Below are 20941 nucleotides of genomic sequence, written 5' to 3' on the forward strand. Positions count from 1 at the left end.
ACTTCCCAGGCTTAAAGCAGGAACACCCAACTGTGGAGCTGAAACCGTATTGGAGGGCTTGACCCTTCCCAGCCGAGAGGGGACAAAGCTGGTGTGAAACCAAAGAAAATCTGAGCTACCGAGGATCCTATGCACATCACCTCTCCAGTCCTCATGCTGTGTTGGAGCCGTCTGTGTGTCTGTCTCTCCTGCAGTCCATGAGCCCCTCAAAGGCCAGGGCCTCGCCTCAGCCATCTGTCTATCTCCAGCCTAGCAGAGCGGCAGGCTGCAGCGTGCAAGGGGGCCTGAAGCGCCCTCCTAGTTGCTGCAGGCTATACATTGTCACTGTGGACAGTGGTCAAGTTTTCTCCCAGGAGGCTCCGGACCTGTAAAGTGAAGGGCACGTCTAAATGGGGAAGGACAGGTGGTAGGCTGGACGAGGCTGGAGCCCAGATCAGGGGAGCACCCCCCGACACAGGCACCATGGCCGCCATACCCCTGACAAAGCTGCCCCCGTGCAGGAGTGGAGGAAACATTCTCTGAGGGGACAGAGATGCTCAGGGGCTTGCTGGCCTGAGTGCACCTGCCTTGTGCTCGGGGCCTGGTCTGGTTCCCCCTCCAGGACACCGTGCTTCCCCGGGTGGGCCAATATGTCAGGGTGGGAATCAAGAGGTGCATTCTGGCCAGCCATGAGGAGACCAGCCCTGCCACTGGCGGTGGGTGGGGGAGAGGCAGGGAGAGAAGATGGGGAAAGAGGGGCAGGAGCTGGACACTCTGGGGGAAACCTGGGCCCTGGCCTGGGTGCTTCCCACTCTAGGGTGTCATCTCCAAACCCCAGCTGGGTGCTGAGTGCCCTAATTGGACCACTTAGATGTCCCTAGCAGTGGACATGTGTGTATACCACAAAAATAAATTACAGTCATGGGGACTTTCCTTACAAGTGGCCTGGGGAATTTCTTTTGAGAGTGCGTAGATTGTGGTGGCTGGGAATGAGGGGGTGGAGGTGGGCCCCTAGGAGAGTCACCACATGAAACACTCCTGGGTCTTGGGGGGCCTCGGGGGCAGCGGTTACTCCAAGGTGGGGAGGGGAGCCTAGCATTAATGAGATCCAGGACTGATCCCACTGGGTCCTCACCACCACTTGCAGGCATGACATAATGACCCCACTCATAGAAATGGGGGGACCCAGGCCCAGAGACGGGGCCACTGGCTCAGTCACACTTCTTGGTAATTGTCAAAGCTGAGATCTGGACGCCCCCAAATGGATGCTACCTCCCAGCTTCTTTTGTTTGCTGCACGAAGGCTGGAGCTGGCCTGCGGATGCTCTGGGCGGGTGTTGGCGGGGTGGGGGGGGCGTGGTAAGGACAGGTGACCAGATAATCCAGAGGTGGGGAGAGAGGGAAAGTGGCAGGCAACATGCAAAGGAAGGGTTTCCCACAGCAGCAAACACCTCCAACCCAACAGAGGAGCATCTCCAGACTCAGGAGAGAAACAGGCTGTGACAGTGAATGGTCTTCCTCCAGGGAAGGCAGCAGAGAGCCATGCTGAATGAGAAAGGGCTCAGGGAACACGCCATCCTTGCCGCCTTCGTGAGAAAGCCACCCAAAGATGAAACCTGGGCGACAGAGACATGAATCAGAAGGAGGAACAGAGGCTGGGGAAGGATGTTTTTGGTTCCTTGGGACCCCAAATACAAAGAATAAGCCTGAATCCTGTGACACTAAGTGGTTTTTGGTGGAGCAAGAAAATCTCACCTCCCCCAGAGTTTCCCTCAGTCACTCCCCATCCAGGTGTTCTTTCCTGGGTTCTTAGAAGCCCATGATTCCACCTGCTTGATACCGACCAGGGTTCCTGGCACTCCCCAATCAATAGGAATTGACTAGAAGCTGGACAAGGTTCACGTATTGCTGAAGTCTGGCTTGGGGAATTTTGAGCATTACTTTCCTAGCGTGTGAGATGAGTGCAATTGTGTGGTAGTTTGAGCATTCTTTGGCATTGCCTTTCTTTGGGATTGAAATGAAAACTGACATTTTCCAGTCCTGTGGCCACTGCTGAGTTTTCCAAAATTACTGGCATATTGAGTGCAGCACTTTCACAGCATCATCTTTCAGGATTTGAAATAGCTCAACTGGAATTCCATCACCTCCACTAGCTTTGTTCATAGTGATGCTTTCTACGGCCCACTTGACTTCACATTCCAGGATGTCTGGCTCTAGGTGAGTGGTTCAAGCTGGTTTTAAGAAAAGGCAAAGGAACCAGAGATCAAATTGCCAACATCCGCTGGATCATGGAAAAACAAGAGTTCCAGAAAAACATCTATTTCTGCTTTATTGACTATGCCAAAGCCTTTGCCTGCGTGGATCACAATAAACTGGAAAATTCTGAAAGAGATGGGAATACCAGATCATCTGACCTGCCTCTTGAGAAATCTATATGCAGGTCAGGAAGCAACAGTTAGAACTGGACATGAAACAACAGACTGGTTCCAAGTAGGAAAAGGAGTACGTCAAGACTGTATATTGTCACTCTGCTTATTTAACTTATATGCAGGGTACATCATGAGAAACGCTGGGTTGGAAGAAGCACAAGCTGGAATCAAGATTGCCGGGAGAAATATCAATAACCTCAGATATGCAGATGACACCACCCTTATGGCAGAAAGTGAAGAGGAACTAAAAAGCCTCTTGATGAAAGTGAAAGAGGAGAGTGAAAAAGTTGGCTTAAAGCTCAACATTCAGAAAACTAAGATCATGGCATCTGGTCCCACCACTTTATGGGAAATAGATGGCGAAACAGTGGAAACAGTGTCAGACTTTGTTTTTTGGGGCTCCAAAATCAGTGCAGACGGTGACTGCAGCAGTAAAATTAAAAGGCGCTTCCTCCTTGGAAGGAAAGCTATGACCAACCCAGACAGCATATTGAAAAGCAGAGATATTACTTTGCCAACAAAGGTCTGTCTAGTCAAGGCTATGGTTTTTCCAGGATGTAAGAGTTGGACTGTGAAGAAAGCTGAACTCCAAAGAATTGATGCTTTTGAACTGTGGTGTTGGAGAAGACTCTTGAGAGTCCCTTGGACTGCAAGGAGATCCAACCAGTCCATTCTGAAGGAGATCAGCCCTGGGTGTTCTTTGGAAGGAATGATGCTAAAGCTGAAACTCCAGTACTTTGGCCACCTCATGCAAAGAGTTGACTCATTGGAAAAGACTCTGATGCTGGGAGGGATTGGGGACAGGAGGAGAAGAGGACAACAAAGGATGAGATGGCTGGATGGCATCACCGACTCAATGGACGTGAGTTTGAGTGAACTCCAGGAGTTGGTGATGGACAGGGAGGCCTGGCGTGCTGCGATTCATGGGGTCGCAAAGAGTCGGACACGACTGAGTGACTAAACTGAACTGAACTGAGAGGCTGGACAAGAAATTCAGGCGAGGCTCTATAGGGGTCCCTAATGCAGCAGGGGAGAGCTAGAACAGAGAAGTTTCCCTTGCTTGGTCCCTGAGGTGGGGTGAGCTGGTTCCTTATACAGGATAAGGGTGGGAGTGTGTCCAGGGTTGGCTTAGGTGTTTTGCCCATTCCTTTGAGGGGGCATTGCTCCTGACACCCTGTTTTTGTCCTGGACTTTTCAGAACTGGCAGTTGGGTTTTTTGCTCTTTTTGTATCTTCTTGTCTGAAATTTGCAGCAACTGCACATGCACGCAGCTATTTTTAGTCCCGTTACTTTCTTTGTGTTTTGTAGCTAGGGGAGATGGAGTCTGTTCTGATGCAAACATTGCAGCACTGCAGTAAAGGGTCCCGAGTCCCAGGCTGTCTCATGCTCAGGACTGGTGGTTGGGTAGGACGGGAAATCATCGAAGACACAGCTCATAAATACACGAACCATTTCATTCTAAATGAAAACCTGATTGCGCATTGATTTACCAGTTTTCGTGTAAGCAGAGTCTTTTCTTTGAACTTGAGCTGGCTGATTATTTCTTATCCAAGCTAACCCATCACTCATTCTCTATTCTGAAAAAACAAATAGAAGAGAAAACTTGGCTTATTTAAATAGTTTTCTTCCAAGAGTAATCAACATTCTTCACAGAAAATGTGAAGGCTACTACAAAGAATGAAGGAAACACAAAGGAAACCCAGGATTCCATTGCTTATTTGCAATAATGACTAATTATTAGTAGGGCATGTGTGCATACTGTCGTGTCTGACTCTGCAACCCCACGATTGTAGCCTGCCAGGCTTCTCTGTCCACGGGATTATCCCAGCAGGAATACTGGAGTGGGTTGTCGTTTTCTCCTCCAGGGGACCTTTCTGCTCAGGGATCAAACCCGAGTCTCGTGCGGGTTCTGCATTGGCAGGCGAATTCTTTACCACTGAGCCACCTGGGAGGCCCGGTTATTAGTAGTTATAATTTGGTATTCTGCCTTCCAGATTTTTTTCCTGCTGTGTTATACATATGATTTAGTACCCAGGTTTTTCCCCACCTGACATTCTCTCCAAAGTGTTTTCTGTCTCTTAGTGAACTCTTTGGAGCATCACTATTCACCTGTTTAATCAGTCTCCTAGTCTGAAAATTTTTTGCTTGTTTCTTATTTCCCTAATCCAAGGGTGGGAGGCTTCTCCTGTCCTTTTGATTGTTTTCGGAAATAACAAGCAAAAAGTAAAGGGTATTTTTTTAGGTTCTTGATTTGCTTCACTGAAATATCCCCAAATCCAATTTTCGGAGGCAGGTTTGAGAGCCTGTCAACCCTCTGTATCTAGAGAAGGCACAGAAGCTCTCATCTGCCGGCCTCCCTCCTTCAGCGTGTGACTAGCCCTCTAAACATCTGCAAACCAGATTGTTTTATTGTTGTCTTAACTCCAAGGATTCCTGAGGAATCAGGGCCAGGCAGCCAGGAGCTGGAGACGGTGGACAGCGTGGTGTCTCACTCTTATAAGAGTAATCCCTAATTGAGTGCCTGCGTGGGTGCCAAATCTCTTCAGTTGTATCCAACTCTTTGCGACCCCATGAGCTATAGCCCACTAGGCTCCTCTGTCCATGGGATTCTTCAGGCAAGAATACTGGAGTGGGTTGCCATGCCCTCCTCCAGGGACTCTTCCTGACCCCGGTATCGAACCTGGGGTTCCTGCGTTGCAGGACCCCTGAGCCACCAGGAAAGCCCAATTGAGTGCCTACGAATCATCAATCCCCTGTCAGCAATAAGGAAACCAAGGCTCCTAGAGGTCCAGGGACCGAGCAGCGAGAAAAGGCACGGAACTGTGGTCCTGCATCTCCCTCCTGGCCAGGCTTTGAGTGGAGTGTGCTGGAGGGTGAGCAGCTTGGGCGTGGCCTCCCCCTGGCCCAGGCCTCCCATGGGCCAGGCGGAGCATCTCCCAGGCTCTTCCTTCTGCTTCCCAAACTGTGACATACGCTGGGACTAGGTGAGCTCATGCATGTCAGAAATGCTCCTCCATCCCGATTCAAAGAGTTGGAAATTTCCAGCTGCTTTAGCACTAGGAATGATGAGCTCTGGTGGCCTGTACCCACAAGCAGTGTCTGCGGGAGTGTCGGGGCCCTGGACCAGGACACACAGCCCCCTAGTGCCAGCTGAGCTGCAAACTTCAGTTCCTCTGCAGGGTTAGAGGAGGGAGATACCAGTCCCCTCAGCCCCCCGCTACTTTTCCCCCTGCCCCCCGCTAGGAGAAGGCCGCCTAGTGAGGGTAGAGTAAGTGCAGAGGTTGGGTGGTCTGAGGCCAAACCTTGCTTCTCAGCTGGGTGACTTTTGGGGAATTAGTAACCTCTCTTCCCAGGTGGCTCAGTGGGAAAGAATCCACCTGCCAATGCAAGAAACTCGGGTTCGATTGCTGGGTTGGGAAGATCTCCTGGAGAAGGAAATGGCAACCCACTCCAGTATTCTTGCCTGGAAAACTCCATGAACAGAGGAGCCTGGCTGGGCGGCAAAAGTCAGACACGACTTAGAGACTAAACAGCAACACCGACCTCTCTGAAGTTCGTTTTCACGCTGAAGTTGGATGGTGTCACACCCAGAGTAACACTCCTATAGTGTTCTTGGAGAATTAAGGGAGATCAGGTCTGTGAATCTTCTGACAGTGGGCAATTCCAGTACCTTCATATCATAAAATTTAAGATATGTGTCTCTGTACACACTGCTGTATTTAAAATGGACACCCAACAAGGATCTACCATATAGCACATGGAACTCAGCTGGATGTCATGTGGCAGCCTGGATGGGAGGGGAGTGTGGGGGAGAACGGATACACGCGTAGAGGTCTGAGTTCCTTTCCTGAAACTATCACCATGTTGTCAATCAGCTATACTCCAATACAAACTAAAAAGCTAAAAAATAATAATACATATGTCTCAAACCGGAAAGGCTGACGGGCAGGGAAGCCATGGGGTTAGGTGGGACAATCACATGTAGTCCCTAGGGCTAAATTCATAGAATTTAAGGAAGCTTGGTCCAAATACACCAAAAACACTGCCCAGACTTTACTTGAATTCTTCCAGTGACAGGGAGCTCACTACTGCTAATAGCAATACAATTCAGCAAACATTCAAAAGCAGTTATGCTACTAGAACTTCAAATTCAGAGAAGCAAAAACTCTGTTCTGTGCTTGAGTGACTGACAATGTGGCAATCAAGACATATATAAAGAGAAAGAAAATTGCAGTGTGCGTGTGTGTGTGTGTGTGTGTGTGTGTATGTGTATACGTAGTGAAGTGAAAGCCGCTCAGTCGTGTCTGACTCCTTGCGATCCCATGGACTACACAGTCCATGGGATTCTCCAGACCAGAATACTGGTGTGGGTTGCCATTTCCTTCTCCAGGGGATCTTCCCCACCCAGGGATCGAACCTGTATCTCTTGCGTCTCCTGCATTGCAAGCGGATTCTTTATCACTGAGCCATCTGAGAAGCCACTGTTAATGTAGAGTTGGATCCAAAAAAAAATCTCTCAATGGCAAAATTTTTCTAGCTTGAAAATTCCATGGTCCTGACACATCTGGGGTACTTGGAAGTTTACAAAGTACTTTTGCATCTAAATCCTTGAGTTCAAATCCTACCCCATCCCTGTCCACTTACTAGCTGATAAACTTGGCCAAGGCCATTTGCCTAAACTTGCACAAGCCCCTCTCTGGAATCCGAGCCTGTTTCATTGTTTATTAAGATGAGGACAAGGCTGTGAGCCCCACCCTCCTTACAGGACTGAGGGAGGCACTTCTGCACTGCGTCTCAGGCCAGGCTCTGAGGCTGAATTCTGCTGAGGCTCAGTTTAGCAACGTCTGTCTAGACCTGTTGCAAAGACTGAGCCGGTTGATATTTGTTAAGTGCTCAGAACAGAGCTGGCGTACGGCAGATGGTACATCCATTGCTGTCAACATCATCGTCACCATCATTATTCATCCTTCTACAATACTTCCTCATCACCAGCCCTGGGCCCTGCGTATGGGGGTTTCTCTGTAAGGTACTTGAAAATGTGGGCCAACAAAATTAAGGTTGTAGGCACTTTGCACATTGTGGCCAGTCTTCACAAACCCTTTTCAGGAGAAGTTATACCTACTGGGGCTTCCCTTATGAGTCAGTGGTAAGGAATCCGTCTGCCCATGAAACCCACTCCAGTATTCTCGCCTGGGAAATCCCATGGACAGAGGAGCCTGGTGGGGGTGGGCTAGTCCATGGGGTTGCAAAAGAATCAGACAAGACTGAGCATTGTTGTTTACGACGACAGGCTTTACCAAGAGGCTATATTGCCTGCCCCAGGTCATCCAGCCAGATGAAAACCAAGACACGTTCTGGGTTTGCCTGGCTCCCATGCCAGGCATGATGTGAGTACCTAAGCAAGGGACAGGGGCCTGACATTTCCCGTCCTCTCTGCTTCTCCATTCTTGAGAGATGTCAGGCCCATTACTTTGCAGATCACCCTTTCATTCTTTTCTAAAGAAGGCATAACACGAACAGAACCCAGAGCTCTGGAATTCTGAAGGTTGACTTCCTGGATTCCAAGGGGATCAGCCTCCTGCTGCAGAATCGGGCAGAGGGTAGCAGTCACATGGCTGGGGAAGGCTTAATTATTTGAAGTATAATTGATTTACAATGTTATGTTGCTTTCTGCTGTACAGCAAAGTGATTTAGTTATACATATATATACATTCTTTTTCATATTATTTTCCATTGTGTTTTTATCACAGGATTTTGAATACAGTTCCCTATGCTATACAGTAGGCCCTTGTTATTTATCCATCCTATATGTACCGGTTTGCATCTGTTAATCCAAAACTCTCACTCCATCCATTCCCCAGCTCTGTTCCCCCTTGGCAACCATAAGTCTATTCTATGACTGTGAGTCTGTTTCAAAGATAAATTCGTTTGTGTCATGTTTCAGGTTCTACATATAAGTGATATCATCTGGTATTTGTCTTTCTCTTTCTGACTTAGTTCACTTAGTATGATCATCTCCAGGTCCATCCATGTTGCTGCAAATGGCATCATTTCATTCTTTTTTATGGCTGAGTAATATTCCATTGTGTATATGTACCACATCTTCTTTATCCATTCGTCTGTTGATGGGCATTTAGGTTGCTTCCATGTCTTGGCTATTGTGAATAATGCCACTTCATGAACATGGGGTGCATGAATTTTTTGAATTATAGTTTTTTCCAGATATATGCCCTGGAGTGGGATTGCTGGATCACATGATAATTTTATGTTTTAGTTTTCTGAGGAAACTCCATACTGTTCTTCATAGTGGCTACACCAACTTACATTTCCACCAACAGTGTAGGAGGGTTCACTTTTCTCCACACCTTCCTCAGCATTTGTTACTTGCAGACTCCTTAATGAATGACGGCCGTTCTTACTGGCATAAGGCAATACCCCTGTGGCTGATCTCACTGTGGCTTTGACTTGGGCAGGCCTGACGGGGTGGGGCAGGCACCCTGAACCTGGGAAGCTTGGAGGCTTCAGGGAGCCTGGCAGGAAGATACTTCTGCTTCACCATGCCCAGCAAAGGGAAACTTGCTAAGACTGACTCATTCTTCCCATCTCTATAAGCGTTTTTGGATGCCAGTGAGTAAGGAGATGAACCCTGAAAAAGCAGTGCACTGGGCCTATTGCCTCTGCTTGCATGCTTCTAAGAATGGGGAGCTCACTGCTCCCCCACAGCAGCTCATTTCCCCTCTAGGGACATGATTCTACAGATGTCTCCAGACCCATGTAGTACAAGCTCTCATTCTCCCAATGAGAAAATGAAGTCCCAGAATTGTCAAGGTCACCCCTGGTACCCAGTGATGGAGGCAGGACCAGAACCCAGGCTTGATGCCCAAAGCCCTGGACCCTTCTACCTCTTTGCTATAGAGTCTCAGACAAGGGAGGGAGCCCTGATAGCTGAGAGGTCAAGGAAGGCCTCTCAGAGGAGCTGACACTTCAGTGGTCCTTGAAGAATGGCACTGGGATGTGGCTTGATGTCCACGTTCTTTTTTCCTGCCCAGCAAGCCTGTGCCTTTTCTGCTGTATCGCACACTGAGCGCGGCAAACATGAGGAATAAAAGTTTGTTGAATGAATGAATAAATGGGCAGAAAGGCCACTCCCGGGAGGTAAATGGGTGTGGGTCCCTTCACAGCCAAGGGCATCTGGCGGAGACCCTGTGCAGGAAGGGATGAAACACCACCTGCCTCACGTTTGGCGTCCCCCACTCATTCTTGGGCAGGACCCAAACCTCTTCGTGCCACGAAGGGTTGTTTTTTCTCTGCGGTTGGCTCAGTCTCCACAGTATTTTCCTCCCACGTGTTTTATAAACCGGGCTGGATAGGAAGACTGGTCACGACACACAAACATGCGTGTGGCTGAAGCCCCAGGCCAGCTGTCCCCTCCTCCTGCCCCAGCAAGGCCAGGGCCACCCCTGGGGCCACCAGGACCTTCAGGGAGCTGGGGCGTCTACTGGAAAATGAGGATCTTCAGGTCACCAAGTGTGAGCAGTTCCTGAACAAAGGCTTTTCTGGAAAACACACTCCCTCTGGACCTTACATAGTTTTGGCTTTTATTCTTTTGCAAAGATTTCTATTTCCTCCCTTTATAAATTATTTACATGCTCGTGATGAAAAACCCCAGAACATACAGGAAACGGACATCTTTCTTTTTAAAAAATCTTTTTATTGAAGTATAGTTGATTTACAATATTGTGTTAGTTTCTGGTATATAACAAAATGATATATATGGGGTGTGTGTGTATATATATACACACACACACATATATATATATATATTCATATATGCTTGCTAAGTCACTTCAGTCATGTCCAACTCTTTGCAACCCTATGAACTGCAGCCCTCCAGGCTCCTCTGTCCATGAGATTCTCCAGGCAAGAATACTGGAATGGGTTGCCACACCCTGCTCCAGGGAATCTTCCTGACTCAGGGATCAAACCCACATCTGTTACATCTCCTGCATTGGCAGACGGGTTCCTTATCACTAGCACCACCTGGGAAGCCCTTGCAGGATCACGTTGCTGCTACTGCTAAGTCATTTCAGTCGTGTCCAACTCTGTGTGATCCCATACGGCAGCCCACAAGGCTCCCCCGTCACTGGGATTCTCCAGGCAAGAACACTGGAGTGGGTTGCCATTTCCTTCTCCAATGCATGAAAGAGAAAAGTGAAAGTGAAGTCGCTCAGTCATGTCCGACTCTTTGTGACCCCATGGACTGCAGCCCACCAGGCTCCTCCGTCCATGGGGTTTTCCAGGCAAGAGTACTGGAGTGGGGTGCCATCGCCTTCTCCGTTGCAGGATCATATGGTAGCTCTATTCTTTGTGTTTTGAGGAACCTCCATACTGTCATCTATAGTGGCTACACCAACTTATATTCCCACCAACAATGGAGAAAGTTTCTCTTTCCTCCACACCCACATTTTCATAATAGTCATTCCAACTGGTGTGAGGTGATACCTCAATGTAGCTTTGATTTGCATTCCTCTAATGATTAGTGACGGTGAGCATCTTTTCACGTGCTTGTCGGCCATCTGTATGTCCTCTTTGGAGAGATGTATATTTAAGGTCCTCTGTCCATTTTTTGATTGGGTTGTTGGGGTTTTTTAGTTGTTGAGCTGTGTGAGCTGTTTGTACATTTTGGAAATTCAGCCCTTGTGGGTTGAATCGTTTTGCAAATATCTTCTTCCAGAAGAACATCTTTCTAATCACGCAAAGGCAGCTGCTCTTATAGTTTCGGTGCGTGTCCCCGGCACACCTTTGCAGGGGCTGGGAGTGTGAGGCTTGGGCTTTTGAGCATGTTCACAGTCAGGCCTTAGCACACAGCCCTGTCTTCTGCACAGGATGAGCGCAGTTGTGGGTTGACTTACAAAACGCAAAACAAACAGGGGGCTCAGGTACCATGATTCCAGGACCGGGGGTCAGTGTTGCGCTCTGGCACTAAGCGGCTGTGTGTCCTGGGAGAATGTCTGCTGTCTCCGCCCTCTGTGTCCACTTCTGTAACACGAAGGGGTCTGATGAAAGAGTGTCCAGGAGCCCTTCCCACCCTAGTATTCCAGAATCCTGTCAGGCTAACCCGGGATTCTGGAATTATCCTGGAGCAGAGGGAAGAAGGAAGAACATGCCAGGTACAGGAACCCAGCTTTCCAATAAGATGGCCCCTCGGGCTCTGTTCCCACTGGCCCCAGACCTGTGAGCACATCCCAGTGCCTGGTCACCTCTGGCCTGGACAGACCCCTGACAAGTCACTCCAGCAGGAGACGGGCTGGGCCGTGGCTCTGCCTGAACACCGGCGTTTACTCGCTGTGTGACTTTCAGCATCTCCTCACCTCTCTGAGCCTCAGTTTCCCCCTGTGTCATGAGGACCTGGGGGTAAGTTGAACATTTTCTTTTTAAGTAGAACGCCTTTCTCCAAAAAAATTGTTTGCAGAAACCTAACATAGAGCAGAGAGGAAGGAAACCCTGACACATACAGCTCCTTTAAAGTGTGTTAACCATTGTCCTAAGCACTTTATGTTCATGACCCTGTCTCTCCTGACAGCAACCCTGCAGAGTGGGTGCTGTTAGCTCTCCATTTGACAGATGGAGATGCTGAGGCCCTGAGGGGGTTGGTTATCCACAGCTAGTAAGTGTTGGAGTTGGGATTCTGACGTGGTTGGATCTCAGTAGTGAAAGTCCAGGCCCCTGTCTTTCCAACCCATTGGGGACATTCCCCGGCACCCAGCCCATGCTCTTCCGCACACACACACACACACACACACACTGTGGTTTGCCCTCTGCAGCTCCTCTCAAGGTCTAAACCACAAGTGACTGATGAGATTGAGACATTGAGGTTTCCTGTCCCCCTAAAACCCACATCACTGATGCTGAGCAGGGCCTGGGAGGCCCACAGGGGCCTGCTTGGCATCATCACCAAAAGGTCCCAAGGCCCAAGGCCCATGGGCTACCAGTTTCCAGCCTGTGCTGATCTCCCAGCCACGTTCACACGGCCAGCACAGCCCTGGTTTGAATTGTCCACCTACAGCCACCTGCACAGACCTTCTTCCCTTGAAGAATGAAGTCACAGTGCCCCCTTCAGACCAGGGGCAGCCAGGCCTGAAAGCCCATATGATCCCTCAACTATTCACAGGGGGTGCCTTGCATCAGGAACTTTAAGGAGGGGGATGAGGCCTTCCCAGGCAAGAAAAATGCCTTGGCATTTGGACTCAGGTAGACCTGCATTTGAATCCTGGCTCTGCCTATGGCTAGCTGTGTGATCCTGAACCATCTCAGGTTACTTAGCTAAGTCTCTGCCTTCCTGTCTGGTATATGGGAATATACCATATATTTATATTCCCATATACATACCATATATGGGAATACACCATATATGGGTATATACCCATATACCATGTATGGTATATACCATGTATGGTATATGGGTATATGGGAATATACCCACGTATATGGGAATACACCCATATACCATGTATGGTATATGAGTATATGGGAATATACATCAACCACACAGTGCGGTCTTTAGGATGTACCAGGCAGAGCACACAGTAAGTTCTTCCACTTCCCTTTGCCTCTACTCTGAAGATGTGTCTGCTGGGGAGGAAGAGAAAAGTAAGGATCACCCTGCCTTCTATCTGTCAGTGAACAATCATGTATTGAGCACCTAGTAGGAGTCAGAGGAAGGAAGACACAACATAAGCATTTCTGATAGACCTGCACTAAACAACGTGGTGGAGAAGGAGGAGGGGGAGAGGAGGGAAGAGAACGCCACTGCTTGAAGGTGTTCAACTGAGAAAAAGAGCCAGTGAAAAAGAGACTGGAGTGCGGGGCTTGAGGCATGTGCTTGGTCACGTCTGACTCTTTGCAACCCCATGGACTAGTTAACCCCCAGGCTCCTCTGTCTATGGGGATTCTCCAGGCAAGAATACTGGAGTGGGTAGCCATTCCCTTCTCCCGGGGATCTTCCTGACCCAGGGATTGAACCTAGGCCTCCTACATTAGCAGGTAGATTCTTTATCTGAGCCACCAGGGAAGCTTGGCAATGGGAGACAGGTACTAACAAATTTATTGCAAGGAATTGGCTTACGTGATTGTAGGGCTGACCAGACAAGCCCAGAATCCATCAGTAAGGTGATCAGGAGAGGCGACCTGAACTCTCAGGCATGGCTTGTCCACAAGTGGAACTTCTTCTTCTGGGAAACCCTGCTTCTGCTCTTAGGGCCTGTCAACTGATTAAGCCAGGCCCACCTAGATACTCAGGATGATTTCCTTTACTTAACATCTGATAAGGGATTTCAATAACACCTTCAAAATGCCTTTACAGCAACATCTGGATCCATATTAGATTGAATAATAGGGGGCTGTAGCCTAGACACGTCGACACATAAAACTAACCATCCCAGGGCACTTTGGGAGGCTCCATGGAAGGGTTGGTAACTGAGTGGGTCTCAACTTCAAAAGGTAGAAAGTGGGGAAGGGGATTCAGGCATCGGGGGCAGACCTGGAAAAGGCAGAGGGGGTGGGAAGGTAAGAAAGAGCCTTGGGAAGTGGATGTGGATCATCACGACTGGAGTCCCATGGAAATACATTAATACAAAGGGATAGAAATCAAGGAATAGCTTAATAAATAACAATAAACCAACACAATGCATTCTCTTAAAGGCATCCTTATGATGCTATAGAACAACATGGAAAATTTTTCTTGGTCTGATGGTCTATGTAAAACCACAGGAGACGAAAGGCTGGTTGAAGGCTTATGAAAAGAGTTGTTTGGGTATAGAATTCTGGGAGATTTTAGCATTTTTAAATGCTCTACTGTGGTCATATTATCTTTTTTTAAAAGGGGAGAGGTTTATTTTTTTTAAGGGGAAAGATTGGTGTTAGGCTATCAGCTAGAATTGCTCATTCATTCATTAAAACAACGAAGTTCAATGTCCAGGAAAGAAACAGAATAAGCTAATTCTAAGCAAGTGGAAACAGATGAAGACCAGCAGGAGCCCCAGACTCTGTGAGGACAAGAGTCCGGGAGGCATGCCCTGTCATCGCTGCAGAAAGCAGGGTCGGTGTCGGGGGGAGCTCTGCTTCACCCGGCTCCCCCACTTCCCGCCACCCCACCCCACCTCCACACGTGTTTCCAAAACATTCCAGGCCCATAAAGTGTCCAAATGCCAGAAGGGCCCACATGCATGTCGGACTCAATGGATCTGATTCAGCTCTCTAGTTGTTCCTGGAACAGACGTTGAATTCCCAGAACCCCGTCCATCCCCCGACAGACAGCTCTGGCCATTTTTCAGGGAAAAGGAGAAAAAGCCCCTTGGAAACTGGGCTCAGGCCACTTCTCCCTGGTATCGAGGCTGTTACCGTGCTTGCGACCCCACAGCCTTCCCTGCCCCAGTACTGACAGTGGTCTGCAGTTCACCTCGGTAACTGTCTATAAACAACATCCTTCCTGAGTGATTACGTGAAACAGATTTTAGAAGAAACCGTTTATTCCAGGGAGGTGTCCGGGAAAGGGCTCTGAGCTGGATTTGGGAGACCTTGCTTCTTTCTAGCTCTGGCCTCGACTCCAACCTGAGTGGTCTGAGAGATTTTACTTATTTATGGAGCAAAGGTTTTCCAAAAGACTGAGATGTGCGAAACACAGTACAGGCGTGGCGGAGGGTGGGGAGATGAGCGAGGCAGGTGTTAATACCATAGGCCAGTTGCGCATGCGCATGCGCACACAAGGCTGTCGCAGCGAGACCGGATGCAAAAGGCAAAAGTTGACAAGCCCACCCCTTGGACAGAGGAGAGAACTGTGTGGTCTCACAGGCTCCCCTGGATTAGGTGGGCTGGTGATGTCCCAGCGACCTGCTCATCTCTCCGTGCAGCTGTGGAACTGTGTCTGTAAAGCATCGCTGGGGCTGTGCCACGAGGGGGCTCTTGCAGTAGACGGCCCCCCCCCCGGGTGCCCCCCTGGGTGGTGCCCGTTCTGGACACATTCACCACGTGCTTTGTGCGCTTGACACGGATAGCCTTGTCTGCTCCTCACAGCCAGCATCTGACAGTTGAGAAAAGCGAGGCACCATGAGGTTAAAGAGCAACCCGATGGAGGGGGACCAAATTCCAGGTCTGCCTCCGGAGCGGGTAAGCCTGAGCCTGACCACCGGGCCGGGCCTCTTGTTTGTGACCTGGGTTTTGGTCTGGACGCCTCGGGCTGTGTTTCCCTCTTTCTGTCATTCTACACACAAGCTCTGACATCATCTCCATCACCTGTACAACTACTTTTCTTTTTCGGATTTTACTTTTTCTTTTCTTTTCTGGCCACACTCTGTAGCATGTGGGATCTTAGTTCCCCAACCAGGAATCAAACCCGTGCCCCCTGCGTTGGGAGCAGGGAGTGTTTACCACCCGACCATCAGGGAAATCCCACAACTATTTCTTTAATAGTGACTCACTTCTGAACTGTTAACTGCATATCACCAACTTAAATGGAAAATGAGTATCATTTGTCACCAAAAATGCCCTGTTGAAATAAATACAATGGACCATAAGCAAGCCTGTTAAAGTCTGGTTAGATTTGGGTGTCCAGCCCAGGCCTGCTGGTCTTGTTGAAAGGGGAGTTACAAACCACCAGAGGGATGCTGAAGCCACACAGCCCCAACCTGAAACTTTCCTCCAGGGTTAACCTGGAGTTTGTGTGGTTACTAACCACACTGAGAGGAGTGGGTCAATGATTGGGGGTTATTTACCATCCAATCCACAACCCTCGCTTTGGGAACTATCTCCCGGCTTCAATACACACCCACGAAACACTGGCACAGTTGATTACTCAGTCAGGGTTCCATAAGGCAAACCCTGGCCCTGGTGAAAGTGATGGTGTGTGTCCTGGGGCGGCCACAGCCTCACAGCCCTTCGGACGTGGATTCTTGGGGAACCAAAATAGACTCTCTCTAGCACTGAAACAGAAATGAAGAATGTCCCTGGTGGTCCAGTGGTTAAGACTCCATGCTTCCAATGCAGGGGCTTGCAGGTTCAATTCCTGATCAGGGAACTAAGACCCCACAGGCTGCGGGTGGTGTGGCCAAAAAAAAAGTGGAAATGACTCTCAGCAGCACCAAGAGCCAGTGTTTATGTAATCTGACAGAAGGAAATACTTTTAAAGTTAAGTCTTCTTGGATCAAATTCCGTGGGCGATAGAGAACAAGTGAATCAGGATGTTGGATGTTTTTTTCTAAAACATCTGTTTGAAAAACAAGGGAAAATCCCTACTGTAGAGTCACTGCCCTGTCACCCCACACAGACACGAGGATCAGAGTCTGGGGGGAGCATGGGTCCATCCTCCCCACCCCCAGCTGTGTCAATGAGAAAACTGAGGTCCAGGGAGGGCTAAGGGACTCCCTCAAATAGCACCCAGAGGGTCGCACACCAACCATTGCCACCCCCTGTGTACCCAGGTGCCCACCACAGCCAGCTCCCCACCCCCCAGGCCCTCAGATGCATCCCTGACATCTGAGTCTGTAATCCCCAGACATATCAGCTCGGGTCCAGTAGGAGATTGAGAGGCAACGATCAAGCTGCCTAATATGCAGAGGAGTTTAAAGAGGGTCTACTTACAGAGTGTAGACAGCATGTGGGGGTGACCTCTGCGGACGACCCTTTCCTCCCAACCCGAGGCCTGAACCACGAGAAGAGACGGCAGTTGTCAGAATCACTGGAGTTGGAAAGGCCCCAATGGGAGCTGTGCACCGGGGCTGGGCCCGGGCAGTCCCTGGAGATCCTCAAGGGAGGAAGCTAGGAGCCAGATCCCCTCCTCCTTCCCCTCCCTCCCCCAGCCTCCTTCTGCTGCCCTGGGGCCAATCCCCACAGAAGCCGGACTGCAGCCCCTCCTGGTGTGGTCCCTGCATGCTGGGGCAGGGCCGGGGAGAAGCAGGAACGACGATGCTCCCACACACAGAGCATCCGAAGCAGATGCAGGGAAACTAGAGTTGCCCCAGACTTCCCCCTGGTCCTCAAACCGCCTGCTCTCTGGACACGGGAGACAGAAAAGCCCCCCACTTTGTTTTGAACAGAAGAGCAATGTTGACGGACATTAACAAACAATTAGGATCCCAATGGGCTGACTCTGCCAGATCTGGGACGCCTAACCAGGCAGACCTGTACCAGAGGGCATGGGGCGAGGGGGTGGGCATCACTCCCCCAGGGTGACAGAGCTGGGAGGCCCTGGTTACCTGGGTGGCTGTCACTGTCTCGATGGAAATGGTGACCTTGGCAAGCAGGCTGATTGCCCTCTCCTGGACAGGGAACCCCATGGGGAGGGGAGCTCAGCTCCACCCTGCCCCACCAAGTCTCCAGCGCTGAGGGTCATGTCTGGCTTCTCTGTGAGACCATAAGCCCCTGGAGGATGGACACTGTGCCTGTCCCCACATCATGTCCCGGCACCGGGTGTGTGATGGGTACTTAATAAATATTTAAGTGAAGGCCCCCGTTTCTCTCCCTAGGGGAGAATGCATGCGTTTTATGGTCTCCAGTACCACCATCTAACCGTCTCCATTATTTCTCCTCCAGGGAGGCCCTCACTCACCTCCCCCTCTGAGTCCCAATGTTCTTGGCCTGGAGGAGACCAATGTTCCCATCCATCCATGAGGACACCGTGCCTACCACTGCCTCCTTCGGGTGAGTCAGAGGGGCTCCTTGATTTACTGTTTCTGGGACAGGGGTGCGGGCACTCTGGGGAACACCTAGGAGAGCATGCCCCTCCTCTCTGGGACGATAATGGAAGCCCACTGGAAACAACAGGCAACGTTAAATCCTGAGTCAAAAGTCCTCAAGGGCTGGTGTTCAAATCCCCCAGGGCCTGTCAGGGGCAGAAGAGAGAGGACTGTTCTGCTTCTGGGCTGGGTGTTGCAGGAGGAGGGACACACCATACGGGGGGTCTCATGTGAACCACACGGGGCTGAGGGGGGACGTGAAAAAGGAGATGGAAACTCTGAAGGCAGTGCAAGAAATCAGACAGAGGCTGAGCCAGGTCTCCATGGAGACAGGATGTCTCCAACACATGGCCGACATCTGAGGAAGGTCTGGACACTCTAAGGAAAGAATGTTGGGGGAATGGGTCTTGAGTGGAAGCAGAGGAAAGGGAGGGTCAGTCCTGAGGGGGCAGTGTCAGGGAGAGTGGGCAGTGGGGCCCAGCTGGAGCTCTCAGTCCTATGGCAGGTGTGGCCTGCTATGGAGATCACCAATGGTCGTCTCAGTAGAGGCCATGGAACATGGGCCCAATCACTCCCAATGAAGCCCTCCCCAGACCACCTTCTAACGACCCTGTGGCTTCTTGAAGCCAGGTGCCATCCTGTTGGGAAAGACTACCTTGCTGGAAAATTAACAAGTAACATCAGTTGGGACACTCTGATCTCTAGAGAGCCAGACCACAAGAGACAGCACTCCAAGTCTGAGGCTCTGGGGAAACAGGGCTTCTGTTCCTGCAGAAATGGGGCCAAAGGCTGGACCAAGGGGAGCACGCAGGGCAGGCCTTACCTTCAGAGGCTCCACAGAGAAGACTGCCAGTGTCCACGGGTCAGGACTTTAGGGCTTGTCTCTGTTCCGTGATGTCTGGGGCCTCACTTGGAAGACGCACAGGCTAGGGGACCAGAATCAGCCAGAGGCTTCACTGGGGCCACAGGATCCACGTCCAGGGCGGCAAGTCAGGGCCTCTTCATGGAGCCTCTCCATGTGGCTGCTTGAGCATCCTCACAACGTGGCGGCCAGCCTCTTCCTGAGCAAGAAACCCAAGAGGCCCAGGAGGAAGCTGCAAACCCGCTCACGCCTCAGTCTTGGAAGTCACACACTGGCACTGCCACCCTGGGTGGAAAACAAGTCACTCAGTCTGGCCACATTCACTGGAAGAGGAATTAGACTCCACGCTTTGCAAGGAGGTTTATCAAAGAATTTGTGGACATATTAAAACCACCCTCCATGAGAAGAGTATTTCCAGTTCCATCACTTGCTCCTTGAAGCACTCAGGGACAAAGCCTCACTTTCTTAGCAGCCAGTGAAGACTGTCCTTTTTTTCTCTACTTCAGCCTCATCCCTTGCCACTTGCCAACATCTCATCCACCCGCCAGAACCTGCCAGTGGCTTCTCCACTTCTGGGCTCTGCTCAGGCTACTCCTTCTGCCTGATCTGCCCTCCCTCCCTCTCGGCCCCCGTTGGCACGCTCTTCATCCTCTGAGCCCCAGCTCCAGAGTCACCTCCGACCTCCCCTGCCTCCTCCCACCCGGGTCCCTTGACCCTCCTGCCGCCCCGAGGCCTTGTGTGCCTTGTTCCCACACTGGGTCTGAGGTGTCAGGAGCTCCGGCAGGGCAGGGATGTGTGGTGTCCCTTTCTGGGTCCCTACAGCCAAAGTGGAGCTCAACACAGAGGAGATGCTCAAGAAGCATGTAAGGATAAATTGCGTCGATGAGTGAGTTCATCACAGGTCCCCAGTCTGGCCCCTCCAAGCCAGTCAGCTGCTCCAGGATGTATAGGGGCTTTTCCTGGGAAATCCCAGAAGCGATCAGCAGATTCTTTTCCATAATCTATTGCTCAGCTCCTCTCCCCCAAGCCTACCCAACAATCAAACTGCCCAGGAAGAGTCCCTCCACCTCCAATTTTCCCACATCCACCCAAAAGAGCACTTGGAACACGTTTAGTTAATCCTGCCCTCTGCATTATGCTTTTAGCTTTTCGGTATGTCTTCACACCTACTCTTTGATTTGAACCTTGCAATAGTCACGCAAGGCAAATCAACGAGAGAGTAATACTCTACTCCAAAGAAAACAAAGCAGAAGCTCAGACGTAATTTACCCAAGACCACACAGCTAGGATTGGAGCCCATGTCTGTCCAAGGCCCATGCCTCTTTGCTGAAGGCAGAAAGGAACTAGCCTTAGAGAAACACTTGCAGAAAGTGAACTGCCCTCTGGTCCAAGTCTCACCCCAGAATGAAAGAGAAGCCAGTGGATTAATGATAAAATCAGCAATGTGAGAATAAGAACTGGACTTTCCTGGTGGTCCAGTGGTTAAGATTTTGTCTCCCAAAGCAGAGGGTACGGGTTCAATCCCTGGTTGGGGAGCTAACATCCCACATGCCTCGGGGCCAAAAACCAAAACCTAAACCCGAAGCAATGTTGTAACAAATTCAATAAAGACTTTAAAAATGGTCCACATCAAAAAAAATCTTAAAAAAAGACAAAGAACCAAGAGTGGTACTCGAGTTTGACACTGTTTATTTTAATAAGTTCACACACACACACACACACACACACACAAAGGTAATTATTCTTGTTTATTGAACAGAGTGCAGTGCTTGGGACTTTCTGTACTTTATCTCAGATCCTCACCACAATGCACAATGCCAAGAAGATTTTGTTATTCCTAGTTTACAAAGTAGACCATTATGGTCTAGAGAGGTTAGTTAACTTACTCAAGGTCGTACAGCTAATGAATGAGTCAGGACTGAACCCAGAGGACTCTCTGACGTC

General features: G+C 49.9%; 1 protein-coding gene across 1 annotated transcript in view; it reads left to right on the forward strand.

Moving 5' to 3' along the window:
* The window catches only part of BDKRB2 (bradykinin receptor B2), a 32930-nt gene that overhangs the window by 7379 nt on the left and 4610 nt on the right, over window positions 1-20941 (forward strand). Inside the window, exon 2 of the mRNA XM_055556287.1 lies at window positions 17993-18100. Within this exon, the coding sequence (XP_055412262.1) occupies window positions 18027-18100 (74 nt within the window). The 5' untranslated portion in view covers window positions 17993-18026. The remainder of the gene's footprint in view (window positions 1-17992; window positions 18101-20941) is intronic.

The sequence above is a fragment of the Bubalus kerabau genome, chromosome 19 (assembly GCF_029407905.1).
Source record: "Bubalus kerabau isolate K-KA32 ecotype Philippines breed swamp buffalo chromosome 19, PCC_UOA_SB_1v2, whole genome shotgun sequence".
NCBI classification, from domain to species: domain Eukaryota; kingdom Metazoa; phylum Chordata; class Mammalia; order Artiodactyla; family Bovidae; genus Bubalus; species Bubalus kerabau.